General features: G+C 38.7%; 1 protein-coding gene across 1 annotated transcript in view; it reads right to left on the bottom strand.

Moving 5' to 3' along the window:
* The window catches only part of RYR3 (ryanodine receptor 3), a 625,867-nt gene that overhangs the window by 304,713 nt on the left and 297,920 nt on the right, over window positions 1–23,234 (bottom strand). The window contains exons 30-39 of the mRNA XM_065402721.1: window positions 21,436–21,644; window positions 18,572–18,756; window positions 17,765–17,801; window positions 17,103–17,263; window positions 16,200–16,365; window positions 9,873–9,959; window positions 7,113–7,339; window positions 5,086–5,887; window positions 4,343–4,543; window positions 1,600–1,702 (exon numbers count right to left, since the gene is read on the bottom strand). Of these exons, the coding sequence (XP_065258793.1) occupies window positions 1,600–1,702; window positions 4,343–4,543; window positions 5,086–5,887; window positions 7,113–7,339; window positions 9,873–9,959; window positions 16,200–16,365; window positions 17,103–17,263; window positions 17,765–17,801; window positions 18,572–18,756; window positions 21,436–21,644 (2,178 nt within the window). The remainder of the gene's footprint in view (window positions 1–1,599; window positions 1,703–4,342; window positions 4,544–5,085; window positions 5,888–7,112; window positions 7,340–9,872; window positions 9,960–16,199; window positions 16,366–17,102; window positions 17,264–17,764; window positions 17,802–18,571; window positions 18,757–21,435; window positions 21,645–23,234) is intronic.

Genomic DNA, 23,234 nt, shown 5'->3' with positions numbered 1-23,234 from the left:
GGAGAGCAGGGAGCCTCTCTCTCCAACTGGCAGCCAGGCAGTGTGGAGGAGAAAACAGTCTGATTCAAATGCAGAGGAGACAAAATCCAGACAGGGCAGGGATGGGGGAGGAGTAGATTAGGACAAGGAATCTGGTAAGAGTGGGACCGGAAGTGAGGACGGAAACTGGGACTGGCTGGGCAAGGAAGCTGCAATCTGGAGGGAGGGAAAGCTGAGACTGGAATCCAGGGTGCAGGGAAGGGGAATGGGACTGAGAGATCATGAGGGAAACAGAAGGGGAATTAGGGGTCAGTTGGCTGGAGAGAGGTGGGGGACTCTGAGATCATATGAGGAGCTGAGATGTTGGGGGAGAACTTGGACTGACTGTGCAAAGAGACAAGGATCCAGAGAGGGGAGTAGACTGCAGCAAAGAGTAAAGCAGGGGATGAATGAGATTGGATTGGATGAGAAGCCTGAGGAGAGAGACTAGGACTGGGAGTCAGTGTGGGAGTCAGTGTGGGGAGGGGAAGACAGACTGGATGAGGAGCTGGGAGAAAGTAACTAGGATTGGCTGGGCAAGGAGACTGGGATTGGATGTGGGGAGGGGGAGAGAGAGAGTAAGAGAACCTGGAGATAGAGACTAGGATTGCTTGGCAAGGAGACTGTGGTTAGTATAAAAAGCCTGAGCACTGAAGACTGGAACTGGGTAGGTAAAGAGAGTGGGACTGGAACAAGGAGATGCGAGTGGGGGAAAGACAGGCCTGGGGCAAGGATAAATTGGAGATATGTAGTGCAGAAGGAGTCAAATCTGAGGGGAAAGAGACAGCAGGGTCTGTGTTCATTAGATCTACTCCCCTCCAGAGCCTGGAATGAAACCCAAGATTCCTGAGTCTCACCAGATCTCTCTTAAACACACTGCCAGTGCCCTATCCCCATTTAATGTTGATCCGCAAAGAAGATTACAACCTACTACTTCTATCAGTTACCCCATTAACTCAAATGGCAGTTCCTTTGTCTTCCTATAATCCCCTGCCTCATTCATTACACACCTCCAATCTCCTAGCGGAACCCCTGCTACACAATCCACACCGTAGGCTGTTTAATTGCCATGTAGAACATCAAGCCTGAACATCTACAAGGTAAGGGGTAGGTAAGGCTGAAAATTTAAATAATACATAATAAAAATGTTCAATTCAACTAAAACATTACAATGGAAATAAACCATGACGCACACTTTAGATACTTTTGGGACTTAGAAACTCCAGGAACAGTCATCCGATACATAACACAACTGAAATAAGTAATTTATCTCATCAAGATAGAAATAGAAATTAATGGAGATATCCCATCTCCTAGAACTGGAAGGGACCTTGAAAGGTCATCGAGTCCAGCCCCCTGCCTTCACTAGCAGGACCAAGTACTGATTTTTTTTTTTTTTTTTTTCCCCAGATCCCCAAGTGGCCCCCTCAAGGATTGAACTCACAACCCTGGGTTTAGCAGGCCAATGCTCAAACCACTGAGCTATCCCTCCCCCCCAAGCAAGATCTTGCTTGCCATGGAAAAGAATCAGAACTAAAACGTATAATGTTCAATCAGTGAAAAAAATAATTAGCCTCTCACCACAGTGAATTAGAAGATCATCGTGAAACTCATACAGCTCTTCCCGAATCTCCTCTGGACAGGGACAATCCTCTCTCAGTTGAAAACTTAGCAACATATTAATCTTTTAAGACAAAAATAAACCCAAATATTTAGGACTGCACAAGGGCCCACACAGAGTACAGTAACACAGACATACTTTACTGTTACTTATTTACACTTGTTTCTCAAAAGAACCAACATAAAACATGCTTTTGGCAAAAGTAAATATGTCCTTATGGCAATATTTAAGTAATAGTGGCTTAAGGATTTTAATTATGATTAGGGTTGTCAAGCGATTAAAAAAATTAATCGTGCTTAATTGCACTGTTAAACAATAATAGAATACCATTTATTTAAATATTTGTGGATGTTTTCTACATTTTCAATTATATTGATTTCAATTACAACACAGATACAAAGTGTACAGTGTTCACTTTATATTTATTTTTATTACAAATATTTGCACTGTAAAAATAAAAGAAATTGTATTTATCAATTCACCTAATACAAATACTGTAGTGCAATTTCTATCATGAAAGTTGAACTTACAAATGTAGAATTATGTAAAAAAAACTGCATTCAAAAATAAAAACGTAAAACTTTAAGGCCTACAGTCCACTCAGTCCTACTTCTTGTTCAGCCAATTGCTCATGCAAACAATTTTTTTACATTTGCAGGAGATAATGCTGCCCGCTTCTTGTTTACAATGTCACCTGAAAGTGAGAACAGGCGTTTGCATGACATTGTTGTAGCCAGCATCGCAAGATATTTACATGCCAGATGAGCTAAAGATTCACATGTCCCTTCATGCTTCAACCATCATTCCAGAGGACATGCGTCCATGCTGATGACTGATTCTGCTCAATAACGATCCAAAGCAGTGCGATCCGACGCATATTGATTTTCATCATCTGAGTCAGATGCCACCAGCAGAAGGTTGATGTTCTTTTTTGGTGGTTCGGGTTCTGTAGTTTCTGCATCAGAATGTTGTTCTTTTAAGACATCAGAAAGCATGCTCCACACCTTGTTCCTCTCAGATTTTGGAAGGCACTTCAGATTCTTAAACCTTGAGTTGAGTGCTGTAGCTATCTTTAGAAATCTGATATTGAAACCTTCTTTGCGTTTTGTCAAATCTGCAGTGAAAGTTTTCTTAAGTCAGACAACATATGCTGGGTCGTCATCCGAGATTACCATAACACAAAATACATGGCAGAAAGCAAGTAAAACCATGGAGCAGAAGACATACAATTCTCCTCCAAGGAGTTCAGTCACAAATTTCATTAACATTTTTTTTTTAAACTAGCATCAATAGCATAGAAGCTTATCCTCTGGAATGGTGGTCGAAGCATGAAGAGGCATATGAATATTTGGCATATCTGGCATATAAATACCTTGCAATGCTGGCTACAAAAGTGCCATGCGAACGCCTGTTCTCACTTTCAGGTGACACTGTAAATAAGAAGCGGGCTGCATTATCTCCTATAAATGTAAAAAAATTGTTTGCATGAGCAATTGGCTGCACAAGAAGTAGGACTGAGTGGACTTGTAGGCTCTAAAGTTTATATTGTTTTGTTATGGAGTGCAGTTATGTAACAAAAAAATCTACATTTGTAAGTTGCACTTTCACGATAAAGAGATTGCACTACAGTACTTGTATGAGATGATTGAAAAATACGACTTTTGTCATTTTTACAGTGCAAATATTTGTAATCAAAAGTATTATAAAGTGAGCACTATACACTTTGTATTCTGTGTTGTAATTGATATAAATATATTTTAAAATGTAAAAAAAAATCCAAAAATATTTAATAAATTTCAGCTGGTATTCTATTGTTTAACAGTGCGATTAATTGCAATTAATTTTTTAATTGTGATTAATTTTTTTAAGTTAATCACGTGTTTTAACTGCGATTAATCAACAGCCCACATTATGATTCATATGAAAAGATTCCCAACAGTAAAGAAAACTTTTAGAGGAGACATTAGCCAATTGTCTTGAAAAAGTAAACGAACATTCCCAAAGCCCCACATAAGTAAAACAGAAAAACCAAACTATCAAAAAAGTATCTCAACAACAAACCTGATGCCTGCTATTTTTTGCATGCATCTCTAATGCAGTACACACAAAAATTATGAAGCAAGTTATAGGTAAATTAATTGACTCTGGTGTTTCATAGGTTTCCAACAAATCAGAATATTTTTCTCTCTCTCCTTGAATTTCCCGCCCCTTCCTCCCCCCCAAAAAACCTGAAGAACTATTTTTAGAAATGGAAAAGTCAGTTGGTTACAAGATAAGTCCATTTTCATGCATACCAATTGTACTTGCAAAGCAAAAACTGGTAGGTTCACAGAGCTCCATTCAGGGGTCTAAGATCAATATTTTCACACCTGTGTATGAAAGTTAAGTTCTTAGATACAAATTTAGTCACTTCTATAAAAGTGGCCTGATTTTCAAAAATGTTGACTGCCTGTAGTTCCTATTAACTTCAGCACCTTTAAAAAATTAGGCAGACTTTAAGTATGGATATAGGATCCTAAATTCGGGAATTCAGGTTTGAAAATTTTGGCTTGTAACATCTTGCGGCAACCTAATAAACTATTTCATATGATGTTCCACCTCTCCTAAGGTCAAAATTCTAGTTTAGGAATGAGACAGTTCTACCTCTTCCTTTCCACACTTATCACACTTTAAAAAAAAAAAACCTCCTGTCCTTTATTTTACCTGTTCTTGAGGGGGAGAGCGAAACTCCCTTGTCTTCTTGGCAGTCAAAGCAGCAGACATGTTTAACGCTTGCATGAGTTCATTGTATCTGTATTTCTGATTATATTGAAGCTTTGACACATAATTGTCTGCAAATGATACAATAGCTTCCACCCTGTGTCGCAGCTCACAGTCACAGAAATAATTGAGTAGCTCACACATCTAACATGAAAAAAAAATAGGAGAGTTCAATATCTTAGTTGAGAATCTAAACCATAAACTCTAAAATGAAAGAACAACAATGGACACTGCACACTAATATGAAAGGCTCTTCTATTTGCCAGGCAATAAAAATGAGAATAATAAAATTAATTTATTTTTTCCACTAACTCTGATTTTTAATAAGTAATAATAAATAAATGTATAAAGATATTGTATTATTATGGTCTATAACATTATTTTGCATTTATACACTGCCTTTCATTGGATGCTGTCAAACTGCTTAATAAGTATTTCTTCTCTCCCATAACGTGCATGTTAAGTACCTTGCATGTGAACATTAAACCCATTTTGCCTACAGAGAAGCAGAGACACAAATAGATTAAGTGATTTGCTCAAGGTCACATAGCAAGTCAATGATGGAGCCAGTACTAGAATCTGGGAGTCCTGAATCCCAGGTTACTGGCTGCAAACACTAGACAACATACCCTATTCCTTGTTTCATCAATATTACATTAGATATATGTTTACTTTAAAATGGTCACCTGGAGTTTAACAGATTCAGGTAATCTTGTCTGCAGTAAGCCTTTCATCAGAGGTTTAGTTTCCTTTAATGCCTCTTCCCCAGCTTCCACAGCTTTTTCTTCAATCTGTGTAACTTCCTCCTTCTCTGTTTTCTCTTCTGTTTCTTCCGTGTGGTCTCCAAACACATTGGGATCAATAAGGAGTAAAATCTGCTTCACATCATCATCATCAAAAACCCCCATTACAAGCAAAGTTCCTATAAGTTTAAGAACAGGAACAAACTGGAATTCAACTTTCCCTCCAACAGGGTCTCTGATATGAACACCACTGTAGTGTACTGCCTCTGTCAGCATGCTTATGGCCTTGCTTTTGAGTATCTCAAGTGGTATCTCTGGACTGGGCTTCTGATGTTCTTCACTGGCCGCAATGAAACAAGGAGTAGAAAAATTAAAACCTGGTTTCAAACAAGTGCTAAGCCCAACTCCTGGTAACCCATGTCTCTTTAATTCATCAGGATATAATTCAATTTTTCTAGTTTCATCTGTAATTGGAATGATAAATTCATTGTTCATCATAAGCTTGGCTTCTTTGGCACGTTCCAAATGAATACTGATAAGTAGATCATAGAATCCGGCGCGCAAGAGTCCAGGTAAATACTGATTATCTATTGTGTAAAATAACTGAGATAGGTCCACATGGCTACAAAGTGCATAAGCAACTCTATTATTACCCAGTGCGCAAACTGAGCTATAGAGTTTTAAAGTGTGGTAGTGGAATTGCAGCAAATCCTCTTGTTCACATAGCTCCAATATATCAACACACCTGTTATGGAATACAAAGAAACATGACAGTGAACATCATAAATGAGCTTTATTTTATTAAATACATCCACAAACAAACTGGGGGGAAATAGGGATAATGGTATAATGAGCTAAAGGATAAGGTTTTGATCAGTTCTGCTTTAGACCACACATATTCACTTTAGTACCTAATAATCGCTATGTCCACATCACCTAACCAGCAAGGGACAATTTACTGGTCATGATAACGATTAGAAGTCCCTAGTAAGGAGAGGACAAATATTGAAATAAAAGGGATATGGCAGGGAAGTTATCTAGTATATGGAGAAGCTTCCAGAGCACCTGAGTACCCATTCAAGAATATTAATTTTCAAAAGACAATATTTTACTTTAAAGGTCCAAAACACTTCAGTAACATCATTATAAGATGCAGTGTTTTTGGAGCCTTCCTGAAGAATACTGTAGTATTTTTTGATAAACTACACTATGTTTAGCTCTTTTTCTTGAACCAAATTTCACTAAAATTGACCTACCAAAAGCAGAATTTTTAAATCAGTCTCAAAAGAAATATGGTTAAAAAACTACATTTTTGCACAGGCTTCCTTCCATATCTTTTCACTTCTGTTGTTTGATATCTTTATAATTGGATCAAGTTATGCATATTAGAATATCAAATAAAACAGCCAAAACTACATTACTGTAACTCTGAAGATAAAATTGAACATTCAGTACAATTTAGAGGGAGTTTAGCTTTCTAAAATATTATTTCAATCAAGAATATGTAGTTTAATGACTGTAAAACTAAAGTAGATTATAGGAAAATATTTAAAACTTTTAAAACAACACAAAGAAGCAGAATTACAGTATTTACATGTAATTTATATTTGTGTTTTGAACTGGGTGAAGATTCAATCCAAAGTATTTTTAAAGGTCTATCTTTATCTTTTAATGAAACAAAATCAGATATTCTCCTAATGGCTGTAAAGGATTTTATCTTACCTACAGTAAAGTGGCATCAAATGGCATCAAAATGATTCAGCTTTTAATATCTATTTGAATCACATATGTAATGGATGTTAGTTACAATAAATGAGATCAGAAATTCTAAATGACTGTCAAAGTAATTCAGACTACAGCCTGACTGTACTCCTAGGCATAGAGGACACTCCTCTGAAAGAGGGACCTCAGTCAGCTACCCCTACATATTTCCTTCACAAGAAAACCACTGTGATTCTCTCCAAATGTACCTGTTCTCCTCTGGAATATGAAGTGCCATCATTTGCAGTGGCTCCAGACACTGCACTACCCAACCATGGCGTTCACTGATACGTTCAGTCTCTACCTTCAGGAAGCTGTTAGGCATTCTGCTCCAGAGCACAGGTGTAATTGTTTGCACATCAAGGCGTGGGGGGCACTGAGGAATGGGATTTTTCTCTTCACTTTTAAAGACTGCTGCTGATAAAGGCATGGTGTTCTGCAATAAATACATTGGAAAATTAAAAAGAAAATATTTAAAATCGTTTACCAACCTCTTATGGCACAAATATTACCATGTGTAATGGTTTAAAACACACACAAACACACACTCTTAAATATGTATAACAGTAGTTATTTTTCACTAGTCACTGGGAGACTCCCACTGAGTATTACAGAAATTTATAAATTTGCAAATAAGCAAACAAACTCATCTTTAAAGATATCAAGTGTACTTAATTTATTTTGATAAATATAGTTTGGTTTCAGAACATGGTCCATCTTGCTCAATATCCTGTCTATGACAGTAGTGTGTTCTAGAACATAAGGAAGAGCGTACGGAACAGAGCAATTATGGAGTGATCCACGCAGCTTCCCCTCACGACTTCTGGTAGTCAAAGGGTTAGGGTTCCCCAAGCTTGGGGTTGCATCCCTGATCATCTTGGCCAAAAGCCATTGATGGATCTATCTTCCATGAACTTATCCAGTTCTTTTTTGAACCCAGTTATATTTTTGGCCATCACACCTTCCCATAGCAATCCACAGTTTATCTATATGTTGGGTGAAAAAGTATTTTCTTTTGTTTGTATTAAACCTGCTGCCTATTAATTTCATTAGGTGACCCCTGATTTTTTATATTGTGAGAAAAGATAATTAGCATTTGTGACAAAGTTCCTCCTCTATCTTGGTGGGTCCTGCGCTTATTGGCAGATTTTCTTGCCTCAGAGATTCACCATGTGGGTTGGGGAACAGCCCAGAGACCTTCCCCTCTGGAAGAACCCACAGTCCAGGTCAATTGGGAGGTTTGGGGTGAACCCGGGCCCACCCTCTACTCCGGATTCCAGCCCAGGGCCCTGTGGACTGCAGCTGTCTATAGTGCCTCCTGTAACAGCTGCATGACAGCTACAACTCCTTGGGCTACTTCCCCATGGCCTCCTCCAAACACCTTCCTTATTCTCACCACAGGACCTTCCTCCTGGTGTCTGATAATGCTTGTGCTCCTCAGTCCTCCAGCAGCACACACTCTCACTCTCAGCTCCTTGCGCCTCTTGCTCCCAGCTCCTCACACTCACACCACAAACTGAAGTGAGCTCCTTTTTAAAACCCAGGTGCCCTGATTAGCCTGCCTTAATTGATTCTAGAAGCTTCTTCTTAATTGGCTCCAGGTGTCCTAATTAGCCTGCCTGCCTTAACTGGTTCTAGCCGGTTCCTGATTACTCTAGTGGAGCCCCTGCTCTGGTCACTCAGGGAACAGAAAACTACTCATCCAGTGACCAGTATATTTGCCCTCTACTAGACTCCTGTACCCCACTGGTCTGGGTCTGTCACACATTTCTCTATACACTTTTTCCACACCATTCATGATTTTATAGACCTCTATTGTATTTCCCCTTAGTTGTTTCTTTTCTAAACTGAACAGCCCTAATCTTTTTAGTCTCTCCTCGCACGGAAGCTGTTCCATAATTTTGATAATCTTTGTTGCCCTTCTCTGAACCTTTTCCAGTTCCACTATATCCTTTGTTCAGATGAGGCAAGCAGAACTTGACACAGGATTCAAGATGTAGGTGCACAATGGATTTATAAAGTGGCATTACAATATTTTCTGTCTTCTTTTCTATCCTTTTCCTAATTGTTCTCAAGTTACTGTTAGCCTTTTGGACCACTGCTGTGCATTGTGCAGAAGATTTCAGAGAACAATCTGCAGTGACTCAGAGATCTCTTTCTTGGGTGGCTGCAGCTAATTTAGAATCCAGTGTTGTATCTGTATAGTTGGGGTTATTTTTTTCCAATATGCATTACTTTGCACTTATTAATGTTGAATTTCATCTGCCATTTTGTTGCCCAGTCACCCGTTTTTTTTAAAATCACTCTAACTCCTGGTTTGGACTTAACTAGCTTGAATAATTTTGTATCATCTACAAACTTTGCCACTTCGCTATTCATCCCATTTTCCAGATCATTAATGAATATACTGAACAGCACAGATCCCAGTATATATCCCTGGGGGACCCTGCTGTTCACCTCTTTCCATTGTGAAAACTGACCAATTATTTCAACTCTTTGTTTCCTGTCTTTAACTACTGATCCATGAGAGGACCTTCCCTCATTGACCCATGGCTATTTAGTTTCCTTAAGAACCTTTGGTGAGGGACCTCATCAAAGGCTTTCTAAAATCCAAGTACACTATACTCACTGGATCACCCTTATCCACATCCTCAAAGAATTCTAAGAGATTGTTGAGGCATGAGTTCCCTTTACAGAAGCCATGTTGACTCTTCCCCAACCAATCGTGTTTATCTGTGTGTCTGAGAATTCTGTTCTTTACTATAGTTTCTACCAATTTGTCCCATATTGAAATTAGGCTCACCGGACTATTTTGATTATTATAATTTGCCCTTGTATAATAGCAAATTTACGTGTTTTGTAAAAGTAATTAAGTTTTAACAATACAAGGAACTCACTACCAGGCTTTTCTGTGAGAGTTACCAGGTTTAAAATAGCAACATTTATTGATAGAAAACAATTAAAAATACCTTTAATTTACCAAGTTCAAAATGAAACAAATTTGTGCTCGTAGGTTGTATAAAAACTGCTGGAAATAATTTTGTGGTTGGTTCAACCTGAAAAGATAGATTTATCACAATTAAAAAGGCATCAAGAGTCACTTACCAGTTTATGTCAATATATACACTATACAGCAACTTCTACATGTTTATTAAATAATTGTGCACAAGGCATTAAATTGCCCATCAGAGGCCAAACTACAGTTTGCCCTATATTGTACTGTACATGTACCCCAATCCTTCAAACACTTATGCATATATTTAATGTTAAGCATGTGAGTGTCCCCATCAAAGTCAAGGGGAGCATTCATGACTTTAAAGGTAAGCATGTTGGTAAATGCTTGCAGGATCAGGGTATAGATGTATGGTGTGTACTATAAAGTCATATGTAATGTCTCAGCTATTCTATGATAAACTGCAGCTCGAGCAGAAGAGGTTATTACAAACCAAGATGAAGAAAAAAAGAAATATCTATTAGTATATGGGTTCTCAATCTGGGAAAGAGCTTTGAAATCAAAATTGGGTAAAATTATTTGAATTTAAGCTTTTTTGTTAGGAAAAAAGAGGAATTAGGGGTGAAATTCTGTACAGGAGGGCTGGATAAAATGGCTTTAACTCACCTCTCTGACCTCTCAATTCTAGGCAGCTTGGGGGGCCAGTCACCCCAATGTATTTTAGACTGCCCTGAAGACCAACTCTATGGGCAACAGCATTATCCAGTATCTTTGCAGCACAGTGTGCTGAGGCCCTGACCCCAACATGTCCCTCCCACCCCAGCACTTGCCCTATACCAAGACTTGTGATGGAATCCTTTGAAAGCAGCTTTAGGTCTGTCTACCTCAGTTCTTGTGCCAGAGGAATCTTCCCCTGGCAAGATGGGGATTTTAGAGCGCCCTTATGCCTACTCTGGCCCCTTTATGCTAGGTAAACTCTAATTTGATATGACCTAAACTTCAATGCCATCATTTTGTAAGGGGGAAGAAATGAGGGGAAATGTATCATTTAGCCAGGGTAATGTAAAGTTCTCTTCCATATTAGGATTATCTATAGTGAATTAACAATTTCTCATACACATACCAAAGGCATAAAAGCTATTATAATTTTTGGAGAACTTGGAATTAACTATTTCCAATTAGATATAGCATTTGTGGCTAGCCCTGACTCATCACAACATATCACACCTTAAAACTGTGACATCATAATTTACAGAGAAATCTGTGTAGACATTTTTTTATTACTTAAAAATTTTCTCTTCTTCCATCTGTATATTTAGATTCCTAGTACTTTACACACAGGAAAAAGTACCAATTTATTTTTAAGACCTCTTTAAAAAATTTCTCAAGTATTTTTCTGTAAAGTAAGTGGAAAAACACCTGACCATGTGGAATGGTATATAGTTTTATGGTCTTTCATTTCGTATGTCCTTCTAATTAATTCACTAATGAGTAAAATAAACATTTATACCACATCATTGAATATTTCATATAATATGCATGTATACTACACATAACATGTATGTGCAGTTAGTGTACTAGATATGCTGTGTATCAGTGTAAAGTGTCACAAGCTAAAAAGTGTGGCAAACTGCTGAAAGCTGCAGAATTGTGCATTGCAAGTTCTGTAGGTCACTCAGACAATCCATTTTATTCTCTAGAAAAACCACAAGATGCCTTAAATGATCATGCTATCACATCCGGCAAACCATAGACTGTAGCTATCCAACACTTCCTAAGCTGATGTATTTTAAAGGAAATACACTCTCAGCATTGGGTTAGATACAAAATATATGCATTTTTAGCCCTTGAAAAAAAGCAAAATGTGCAATAGTTATGCAGCCTGTGATTTATGCAGTCTTTCCCTAAGAAGCAGGAAAACAAGGCATCATATATTGGAAAGCAACATTTTAATTCAACAAAACTGGAAAAATACTGAACGTATCCTAGACATTCTTTTGGAAATTGACTAAAGATGGTAAAATTCTTTGCTACTTGCTAGTAGATAGGTTGACTACATAGATAGATACTTTCTCTTTCTCTCTCTCTGTTATAATAATTTACTTTTTATTTTCTAATCTTGTGTGAAGGTCAGGACATTGTTACTAGCCTCAAATAAAATAAATTACCTTCATAAATCTATATTAAAGAACCCTTTTCTTTTCTCTATGATTTGATATTGGTATGACAATTAATTATAAATGCTTGTATTAAATATATATTATTTTTCATTTCCTCCTTATTATATTAAATATAGAAAAAGGTTTCTGAACTTTATAACAGTATATAATGAATAGGTCTAGAGCCACTCATTATTTTGGTCACTGGGCCTTTGTAAATGAAGATCCAGCATACAAATATTGCTCCTCTGTTCAACTTGAGAAAATTGAAAAACGGAAATGGTTACAACATTAGAATAACAATTATCTCACAGTCTTTGTCCAGGCATCTGGTTGAAATATCAGTCACTTGTTCAAATGAGGTGACTGAAAAAAATCTCATTTATATTTTATGATTTTCATTCAGAAGTGTTTAAGAAAGAAAGACAAAGGCCAAACACAGTTATTTTCATTATTATTTTGAAAATTAGAGTAAAGAATTAAACAATTTGAAATACACAGTTTAAAAGTTATTGAGACATGATTCATATGTGCAGATTTTTAACTCTTTATTGTCTAAGTACTTTCACAGAAAATACGCCTTTATAGGAAGGGCCACGCTCTGTTTTTTAGTAGACCAGTTTTTGTCACATTCATTTAAAAAAAAAAAATCTGAAAACCACTCCGTATGTTCAAAAGTGTTTTCTGGGAAAAGAAGACTTGAAAAAAGATTGAAGTCCTTTCATGATATTCTGTTTTAAATTTAGTACAAAGACCCTGAGATTTAATGGCTTGCATATAATAGAAGCATAGTTTTGAAAGCTGCCACATCAGGAATAATAACCCTAACATTATCACCACATTTCCCCGGGAGTTCTTTGCAAAATTAAGAAAACACCTAAATGAACTATCCTTGCATCTAACAAACAAGGAATGCTACAAAAAATAACAGAGCTAATTGTTCTTATGAGAACAATAAATGCCACGTCTTTATTCAGCAGCTGTTACATTGATCTAAAACCGGCCATAAAAATCAGGGATCACACTGCAATAGTTTTCAAAGAAAGTAGCACACAGCATTTAATTTAAATATAGTTTAAAGAGTTCAAGATAAGGTTAGTTAACACATACTTTTTTTTGTCTACTCAAGGGGGGTTTTTTTGGTTTGTTTTTCTATTTTTTAAAAAAAAAACAGGTTGCCAAAACTGCTTGAGCTCCATTGCAACAGAAACTCTAGTGCACATGGCCCTCTGGCTCTGGCAACCACTCTCAGTACCTAACCATACTACAACCAAATCTTATTGACAGAGTGCTGAAAATAGCTGTGACAGGTAGAAAACTATCTCTACACTATGGCTTAAAAACTTGGTAAATCTGGTGGAGCCACATTGAAACATTGGTAATTTTTTGGCAAACAAATAGGCTAGGCTATGGTGTAATAAATTAATGATTGTTGTTCATTTTTTAAATTAAATACATTTTTAAATTAATGGAGATATCCTATCTCCTAGAACTGGAAGGGACCTTGAAAGGTCATTGAATCCAGCCCCCTGCCTTCACTAGCAGGACCAAGTACTGATTTTGCCCCAGATCCCTAAGTGGCCCCGTCAAGGATTGAACTCACAACCTTGGGTTTAGCAGGCCAATGCTCAAACCACTGAGTTATTCCTCCCCCGTGAAGCACCCTAGATGGAGGGATAGGCCTTGGGGCCAAGTATAAGCTTTTGGGAATTGCTTGGTGGGGGTGTGGAAAGAGGCAGATGGGCTGTGTCTGCTCTGGGACATTCCCAGTGCAGTATATGCTGCTGCTGCTGCAACAGCAACCAGGCCTTAGAATATTCAGAGATTTTGGCACACTGACAAAATTAAGCAATAACAGTGCAAGCCAGAAATGATTTATGGTGATTTTCAACACCTTATAACTCATCCAAATTTGAAAAAATAATAATGGGACAATAAAATGGCAGGGGGGTTTCCCTGCAAATTTCAAAGGCCTGCTGCAAACAATGGAAGTGTAAGGTTCTCAAAAAAGGATTGCAAGAATTGTTTATAATAGAAAATAATATATAAGGGTCAATACCAGCTCCCCTTATAAAAAAAGTTGTCTGCATACAACATTTGTCTTATGTAGGCTATGTTCACTAGAGGGCAACATTGTCAAGCACCATCCAGCAAGCATTAGTGTTACACATACAAAATAGCCTGTTCTAATACAGGGACAAATACAATTTTTTCAACTGATCTCATTCCTGTCTAAAAAGCATAAAATTCTTTGTGAGTATTTTCTAAGTGGAACATCTTTAAGATTATCCACCTATATCTCTTGAAATGTAGATATTGTTTCATATGGATCTAGTATAGACCTGGGTGTGCAAACTCTCCTGACTAGTTTACCCTACATGTTTAGAACCATCTCCATTTCACACATCCTCAATGTTGTTTATGTACATTTCATATGATTTACTATAAAGGAAAACAAACAATGTGGAACTATTCTCCTTAAGTCAACCAAAATATTGTGTTACAGTTCCCAACAGCTGGAAAGAACCTGTTCAATGCCTGGTCCCTTGGCTAACCACAAAGCATCCACCTCCATTTATTCAGCTTGCCCATTAGCTATTTTGCTACTGGCAGGTTTTACAACTTATTAAAACCTGGAATACAAGTTGGTATTGCATCAATGTGAACACTCCAAAATAATAAAAGGGGGCAACAAAATACCCACAAAGTAGAAAAACGGTTAGAAATGATTCTTCAGTCAAGCCACACTCCTCAGTCTATTGTGCTAACCTTGCTTTTAGTGCCCCAAAAAAGCTTCTTACTCAACTTGTGCCTCTGATTCCTTTAATAGTTTAGTTTTTATTGTTTAAATTATCTTAATGCTTTTTAAGTGAATTTGGGGGGGGAAATCCAGAAAAATGATTGACAAATTGGCAACACTGGAAAAAGCAGTCTTCTAAGTTATACAGAGAGCAGCTAAACACAATGGGCAAACGCGCCTACACCCCTAGGAGTTGAGAAAGACACATTCAAGCCAATTCATTCACTGCTTTCTCTTCTAAGGCTGTCAAAAAGAGGTGTGAGTTAGAACCAATTTTGATGATGGATTTTACTATATATAGATACTTGTCCAAGTTGGAAGCTGAGTGAGATCCACCAGCTCTTTTCATACAGGCCTCCAAATAGCTACCAACTGGCAACAATTTTTGTTCACTGCCAGCCAGAGATAGATTCACATTAGTAGTTTATATCCTTTTTTTCAGAAGGTTCTTTATGCTATTATCTGTATTGCTAGTGACAGCTTTTTTAGTATATTATGAAAATGACTTACTAAATAAGGAATTACTTTTTTTTTCAAGCAACTAATATAATTTGTAATCGTTCGGTTTGTTAGGCTCCTTCTGCAGAAGAAAGTGAAGTGGACTGCTGGTGCAATATTTCACTGACCATTGTTTTATTGAAATAAACATCTAGATCTGAAACATGGCCATTTCAGCGATAGACTGAATGTTGAATAGCTTGTTTGGAGATCATGGTGCTTTCTAAAAGTCACAGCAGCACAAGAGGGCCTGATCCTGCAAAAGATCCTTGCATAGAAATTCTATTGAAGTCAACCAAGTAGTCTCAAATACAGAGTGGAAAAATCAGGTTTAGAGGAGGGGCAGATTAATCACACAGTAATTTCTTGTCTAAAAATTTAGAAGAAGTGATTTGAATGTAAGCAAAATTATACTTTTCACTTCAGCATTTGCATTCCATATTTAGGTTTGGAAAATAATAAGTCTTCAAAATACTAAAAAGAAAATAAATATTGTCATTATTTTTAAAGTTTAATAACAAGTTTCTTTTTAATTTAAACATTTCCTTGCCATTCTACAAACTCAGATGTGACAGTATTGTGTTAGCTACTGCATAAGTACAAGCAAAAAGTAAAACTGACCGGTCTAGTTTTACTATCTAAGCTGAAAAAAAGAGCAAAATGTTTATGAAGTGAAATTTAAGAGTATACTTAACTAGAGACTGAAATGTGGCATTACATGAGCAGATTCTTCATTTTATCAACACACATTTAGAAATATAATGATATCAGAAATATGTACTGTTGTCACAGGAAATTTAGACATTTGGCGAAGAAAAAAACAATCTTTATAATCTTTGTTAGAGCAGCCAACTTGATAGCTAATTTTCTGAAAAGCTGCTAATACCTGATAACAAGTGCCAAGGTCTTTTCCATTGGCTGTGAATGACAACATTCCAGTACCCAGGTCAACAAGGCATCCAATTTCTAAATCAACATTACTGCGACTTGATCTCTGGGAATTAGCAAATGTGTCTCCACCCCAAACCATGTAGCAGTTACTGCGCTTCACACTGAAAGAAAGATATCAAGAACAATGAAAACTAATAATTTGCTGGATTGTGACTGATTAAATATACAGGTTAAGGTGTACATAAAACAATTTTTTTTCACTAATAACTAGAAATTCTGAGGGAGACGTCAGATTTTTTTACTGTTTTGTTGTCATAATGAAGAAAGAACATCTTAAAACTATAAAGAAACTTTGTTTTACCTATCAGTGTTTGTACTGACCATTTGTCAAATGAACACAAACTTACACTGCAAAGCCATTTCTCACTTGTCCTGGTGGCTTTACTCACACTTATACCAATGAATCAATATTCACTTGCACATGGTTCAGATTGGAAAGGCCCTCTCTAGTGTTCTTTGCAGATTTCAAAAGCATGAATGAATTTTTTACTTTTCTGAATGCCACTCAGCTGTGACATGCCTGATTTGGAAAGCCTGAGTTCACCTGTAGAGATCATTCAGGTATAACAATGAAAGGAGGAGAGCTGGGCAAATTGTTAGTTGAAACAGAATGTCCCCTCTCGGATTTTAACAGCACCACCTAAAATTTGTTAATTAACAAATATATGATTTACTGACTAGTTCCACCTAATACTTAGAATTTAAATGAGCATTAGAACACAGTCCATTATTACTTTATTATTCACAAAGATGAATGAAACTGAAGTAAAATTCCATTCCAACAAGTAAATAGGTAATTTAAAAAAATTCTTTAATAAGTGATATGCAAGTCTCCTACCTTTCATGAACCCTGCCTCTTTCATCACCTAAAGTAACTGTCACTGTGCTATTTTTGTTTAGGTCGAAATTTGCACGGTAAAAGTGGTAGTCAGGTGTTACCCAGCCAACCCAGACGGAAGATGGGTCTTGACCAGCAAATATTCGCACTGAGTAATAGTACTGAAAAGAGAAAAAGTAGTGTCTCAGTGACAGAAAACTGAATTGTATTTTGAAGAAAAAAATAAGAAACATTCTTAACAAATACAGGAAGAGATCATCACATATACATTGAGAATTAAAAAAAAAAAAAAAAAAAAAAAGCACAGCTACTGTGCGTATTGCCTATGGTTTTAAAAAGTATGTTTCTGTAAAGCAGCTAAAATAAGCTCTGAAACATGAGAAAATGGTCTGCCCCTATATAGAAATACTACAGTTAGTAAAGTCGTAGTAGTACTACAATAAAGAAAAAATAATCCACAATAAAGACAGGGTTTAGATGTATATTTAGAAACCTAAACATAGACACCAAATTTTAAAAATTTGGCCAATGTGGATACACACAAATAAAATCACAGGTAAGTATTTTCCAGGGATTTTCAACAGACCCTTTTAAAATGAGCATATTACCATGCAGCAAATATTATTAAGTAATGAAAAGCATAACTGAGCATATTTACTTACTGTTGTAGTGTGAAGAGCAGTTTCTTGGTTCTGTTTTCTGGAGGAAAAAAGCAGCATTGTAGTAATTTGATAGTTTAAAGCATTAAGTGACACTGTATTTTTTTTAAATATTTGAAATAAATTGCTCATATGGATTAGTTTCTGTTTGTTGGACACAGACTATGGTACTTTCAATGTCAATGGAATGCAAGCCTTTCTAGAAAAGATCAAGGAAGGAAGGTGATGCATACATGTTCATTTCCATTGACATGAGGAAGAACTGTAGAGAGAGATATTTACAACAGCCAACCAAAGATAAATGGTCTTTTTCCTTCCCTGAGCATATTTATTGCTGCATTTGCAGTACACATGAACTAAGAGGAGGAGTGGAAATATGAAATGGGGTGGGGATTATATAATATAAATTCAAGATTAGAGGGTAAGTAAAAGATTCTGGCCTGGCTTTCAGAGGTGCTGAATCCCTGCAAATCCTGCTGATCTCACTGGGATTTTTGAGTGCTCAGCACGTCTCAAAGTCAAGCCAATAAATAACTAGAGCCCTCTTGCTACATTTCTTGGGTAGACTCTTGTTTAGATATCTAGTGCTCTGCAGCAAATTTTTGTTTTAAGGTTATTTAAACCTTCACATTTAAAATGTGGTGCTTTGTTAATAAATAAATATCAGTAACATAAATCCTATAAAATTACAGTGTGTGGGAGGAAAATGAATGGGAAGTACTATATGTAAAAAAAAAAAAGAATAATGGAGAATTGTTTTTTAAATTTCGCCTAGAAACCTACCACAAGATGATTAAATATAAATCTAACCTTTTTTGGAAAGCATCAGCAGATGCACTTGCCACACCAGTGCCATAGTTAAAGGATGAATGGAACTCAATGGGCATGCTCAAACGGCAATATATCATGTCTGCATTGCTGTTCTGTGTGCCAAATGTCTTGTGGGTCACTTTTAAGCAAGGTGGGCTGTCAAGGGTTCCATCGATTCTTGTTATCTAAAAATCATAAAAATAATATCAAATTCATTTATAAAACTGAGAAGCACATTATGGAAATTTTGTATTAATTCATGCTGAATTCAACTGACAAAGAATTAACTTATAATGAACAGGTAGCTGTTTAAACTGTTTCATCCTCACATGACAAAGTCAAGCCAAATGTCCAGTAGAGAAAAATCCAAGAAAGACAATTATTATTTGTATTATTAATCTCTTACACTCATAATTCAAAAGGTTTTTTTTAGATTCTCACTTTAATTTTAATAGAGCGTCCCAATGACTTCTATCTTGGTGTATGGCCAAGGTGACGGAACAGGCCCTCAACATAAAAAGGCAGATAAAAAAGGTAAAAAACGAAAAGGTAGAAAATATAAATTTGGATTCCAAAATAGTTTAAAATAATCCACAGCTGGCATGCTTTGAGTACCTAAATGACTGTCGTGCACCAGTATGAATGAGTAATGCATACATAAAGAACAATAATGAACATCTACATGGGGTGACACTACCACCATAAATGAAGTGGGAGACAGACAAGGAGATCATCTGGAATTAGCCAACATGGACTTGGTTAATTCAATCCTAGGATGCATCAGGTGAGATATTTCCAATAGCAATAGAGAAGTGTTACCACCATTATACAAGGCAGTGGTGAGATCTCATCTGGAATACTGTGTGCAATTCCCATCTCCCATGTTTAAGAAAGATGAGTTCAAACTGAAACAGGTGCAGAGAAGGGCTAGTAGGATTATCAGAGGACTGGAGATCCTACCTTATGATAGGAGATTTAAGGAGCATAGTTTGCTCAGATTAACAAAACAAAGGATGGGGGGAGATATGATTGCTCTCTACAAATACATCAGAGGGATAAACACAGGGAGGAGGAGTATAATTCAAGTTAAGGGCCAATGTTGGCACAAGAACAAATGGACATAAATTAGCTATCAAGCTATCAATATCAAGTTTAGGCTTGAAATTAGATGAAGGTTTCTAACGATTGGAGAGCAAAATTCTGGAACGGCCTTCCAAGGAGAGTAATGGGGGGCAAAAAACCTAACTTGTTTTGAGCTTGATAATTCATGTACGGGGTGGTATGATGAGATTGCCTACAATAGTGATCAACGGCTCGATGTCTAGTTGGCAGCCGATATCAAGCGGAGTGCCCCAGGGGTCGGTTCTTGGGACGGTTTTGTTCAACATCTTTATTAATGATCTGGATGATGGGATTAATTGCACCCTCAGCAAGTTCGCAGATGACACTAAGCTGGGGGGAGAGGTAGATATGCTGGAGGGTAGGGATAGGGTCCAGAGTGACCCAGACAAATTGGAGGATTGGGCCAAAAGGAATCTGATGAGGTTCAACAAGGACAAGTGCAGAGTCCTACACTTAGGAAGGAAGAATCCCATGCACCACTACAGGCTGGGGACCGACTGGCTAAGCAGCAGTTCTGCAGAAAAGGACCTGGGGATTAGAGTGGACGAGAAGCTGGATATGAGTCATCAGTGTGCCCTTGTTGTCAAGAAGACTAACGGCATATTGGGCTGCATTAGAAGGAGCATTGCTAGCAGATCAAGGGAAGTGATTATTCCCCTCTATTCGGCAATGGTGAGGTGACACCTGGAGTACTGCGTCCAGTTTCGTCCCCCCATTACAGAAGGGATATGGACAAATTGGAGAGAGTCCAGCGGAAGACAATGAAAATGATTAGGGGGCTGGAGCACATGACTTATGAGGAGAGACTGAGGGAACTGGGGTTATTTAGTCTGGAGAAGAGTGAGGGGGGATTTGATAGCAGCCTTCAACTACCTGAAGGGGGTTTCCAAAGAGGATGGAGCTAGGCTGTTCTCAGTGGTGGCAGATGACAGAACAAGAAGCAATGGTCTTAAGTTGCAGTGGGGGAGGTGTAGGTTGGATATTAGGAAACACTATTTCACTAGGAGGGTGGTGAAGCACTGGAATGGGTTATCTAGGGAGGTGGTGGAATCTCCATCCTTAGAGGTTTTTAAAGTCCGGCTTGACAAAGCCTTGGCTGGGATGATTTAGTTGGTGTTGATCCTGCTTTGAGCAGGGGATTGGACTAGATGACCTCCTGAGGTCTCTTCCAACCCTGATATTCTATGATAATAGCATATGACTCATCTGTGACTGCTATTAGCAAATATATCCTATGGCCAGAGATGAGACCCTAAATGGGGAGGGATCTGAGTTATGACAGAGAATTCTTTCCCAGAAGTGTGGCTGGTGGGTCTTGCCCACATGCTCAGGGTGTGATCACCATATTTTGGTTTGGGAAGGAAGTTTCCCCCAGATCAGATTGGCAGAGACTCTGGGGTGTTTTTGCCTTCCTCTGCAGTGTGGAGCACAGGTCACTTGCTGGTTTGAACTAGAACAAATGGTGGCTTTTCTGTAACTTGAAGTATTTACATCAAGATTTGAGGACTTCAGTAACTCAGCCAGAGGTTATGGGCTTATTATAGGAGTGGGTGGGTGAGGTTCTGAGGCCTGAGATCTGTAGGAGATCAGACTACACCATGATGGTCCCTTCTGGCCTTAAAGTCTATGAGTAATAGCTTTATATATTACCTGATGACAGTAAGTATTAGTGAGGATTTACAGTCTTGGCATGACTAAATCAACTGTTTAGAAACAGGTGTCTTCTTAACATGCAATGTTACCTCAATATGAGCATGATTTTTTGGCACGTTGACAAAAGTTGGTAAGCGTTTGCTAAACCACATAGCAACATCTCGGTTCATGTTGACAGCAAAAGGTTCAAAACCCTCTTGAAGGCCACACATTGTATAATACTTGAAGGTGCTGGCATTCATTCCAAGGTTCATACGGCCAATCTGAGACAGACCCAGTGAGCAAATTGGGACTAAACCTAAATAAATGATATTACAGAAAACAAAACACAATTTATCTAGAGAACACAAGCATTCATTTTGGATTCTATCCAATGTAAGTTTAACCTCAGTTCATTTAAGAATTAAGAAAGGTTAACATTCAGATACATGAATATGGGTGAAATTCATCTCTGTCATGAGGGCCCATGCAAGGCCACATCACTTCACTTATCCTCTCTTTTAAGGACTTAAGTGGGGCACAATTGCTGCATAGGGCTTTGTGTGGGATCTCTGCACCAGGATGAGTTTCATCCTTACTACCACATTTATGTAAACAAGCAGACAGTTATATTTGAAACAAACATGAAAATATGTGAACTTCAGAGGTGGATTTACAGTAAAACACAGGGTGCCCTGGCATGGGGCCCCCCAATGACAGGGGGCCCCAGGGCTGGGCAGTTGCAGGAGTAGAAACTTGGTCCTGCCGGCTCCTGGGGCTCCTGCTGCAGGCTCCGCACTCACTGGCAGCCAAGCTCCCCTCTTCCCCGCCTCCTCCCCTGAGTGGGGCCGCAGCGCGCTCAGAGGAGGAGGCGGAGAAGAGGCGGGGGCAGGACCTTGGGGAATGGAGTGGAATCGGGGCAGGGTGGAGCAAAGGCGGGGCCCCCACACTCCCCCTATACATATGCCCTCCTGCCCCCTGCTGTGAGCTGCTCAGGGCAGGGGGCTGGGAGCACACCCATGATCCCAGCCCCCTGCCCTGACTCCCGCACCCCCACACATACCCAGCCCCCCCACACCTCATGCCCTGACTCCTGCACCCCTCCCACATCCCCATCCCCACCCTGAACACCAAATGGGAGCTCCTGCACCCCCCCATTCCCACCTGCACCCCTCGCACCAAATGGGAGCTGCCCAAGGTAAGCGCTCCACATCCCAACCTCCTGCCCCAACCCTGAGCCCCCTCCCGCACCCTAACTCCTGGCCAGACCCTCCACCCCAACCCCCAGCCCGCTCCTGCACCCTAACTTCCTCCCAGATCCTGCACCCCCAGCCCTGACTCTGCACCCCTCTCACACACCCCCAGCCCCCTGCCCTCCCTGACTCCTGCACCCCCCACGCCCCCAGCCCCCTGCCCACCCTGACTCCTGCACCCCTCGCACCAAACGGGAGCTGCCCCAGGTAAGCGCTCCACACCCCAACCCTTGCCCCAGCCCTGAGCCCCCTCACGCACCCTAACTCCTGGCCAGACTCTTCACCCCAACCCCCAGCCTGCTCCTGCACCCTAACTTCCTCCCAGACCCTGCACCCCAAGCCCTGAGCCCCCTCCCGCACTCTAAGTCCTGGCCAGACCCCGCACCCCAACATTTTTTTTTAAGTGTTCTTATCCAAAGCACTTTACAATAGTTAGCTAACAGTACAAACAATATTTGGAAAGATCATTAAGTGGTCTGCCGAGACCCTCAGCGATTTTCAATTGGTCTGTGGAAAAATAAGTTAGACTACAAAAACAAGGTACCTCACTTTATTTTCATTTACTTCTTATTACTTATAGGAGGAGGATGAAGAAAAAAGAATAAAAAATGGGCGGGAGGGAAGATAAGAGAGAATGTTCTTTTTCTTGGCTGGGT

Source organism: Emys orbicularis, chromosome 4, assembly GCF_028017835.1.
Source record: "Emys orbicularis isolate rEmyOrb1 chromosome 4, rEmyOrb1.hap1, whole genome shotgun sequence".
In the NCBI taxonomy this organism is placed as follows: domain Eukaryota; kingdom Metazoa; phylum Chordata; order Testudines; family Emydidae; genus Emys; species Emys orbicularis.
Note: the sequence above shows the minus strand (reverse complement) of the source record. Positions and strands in the feature narration are given on the sequence as shown.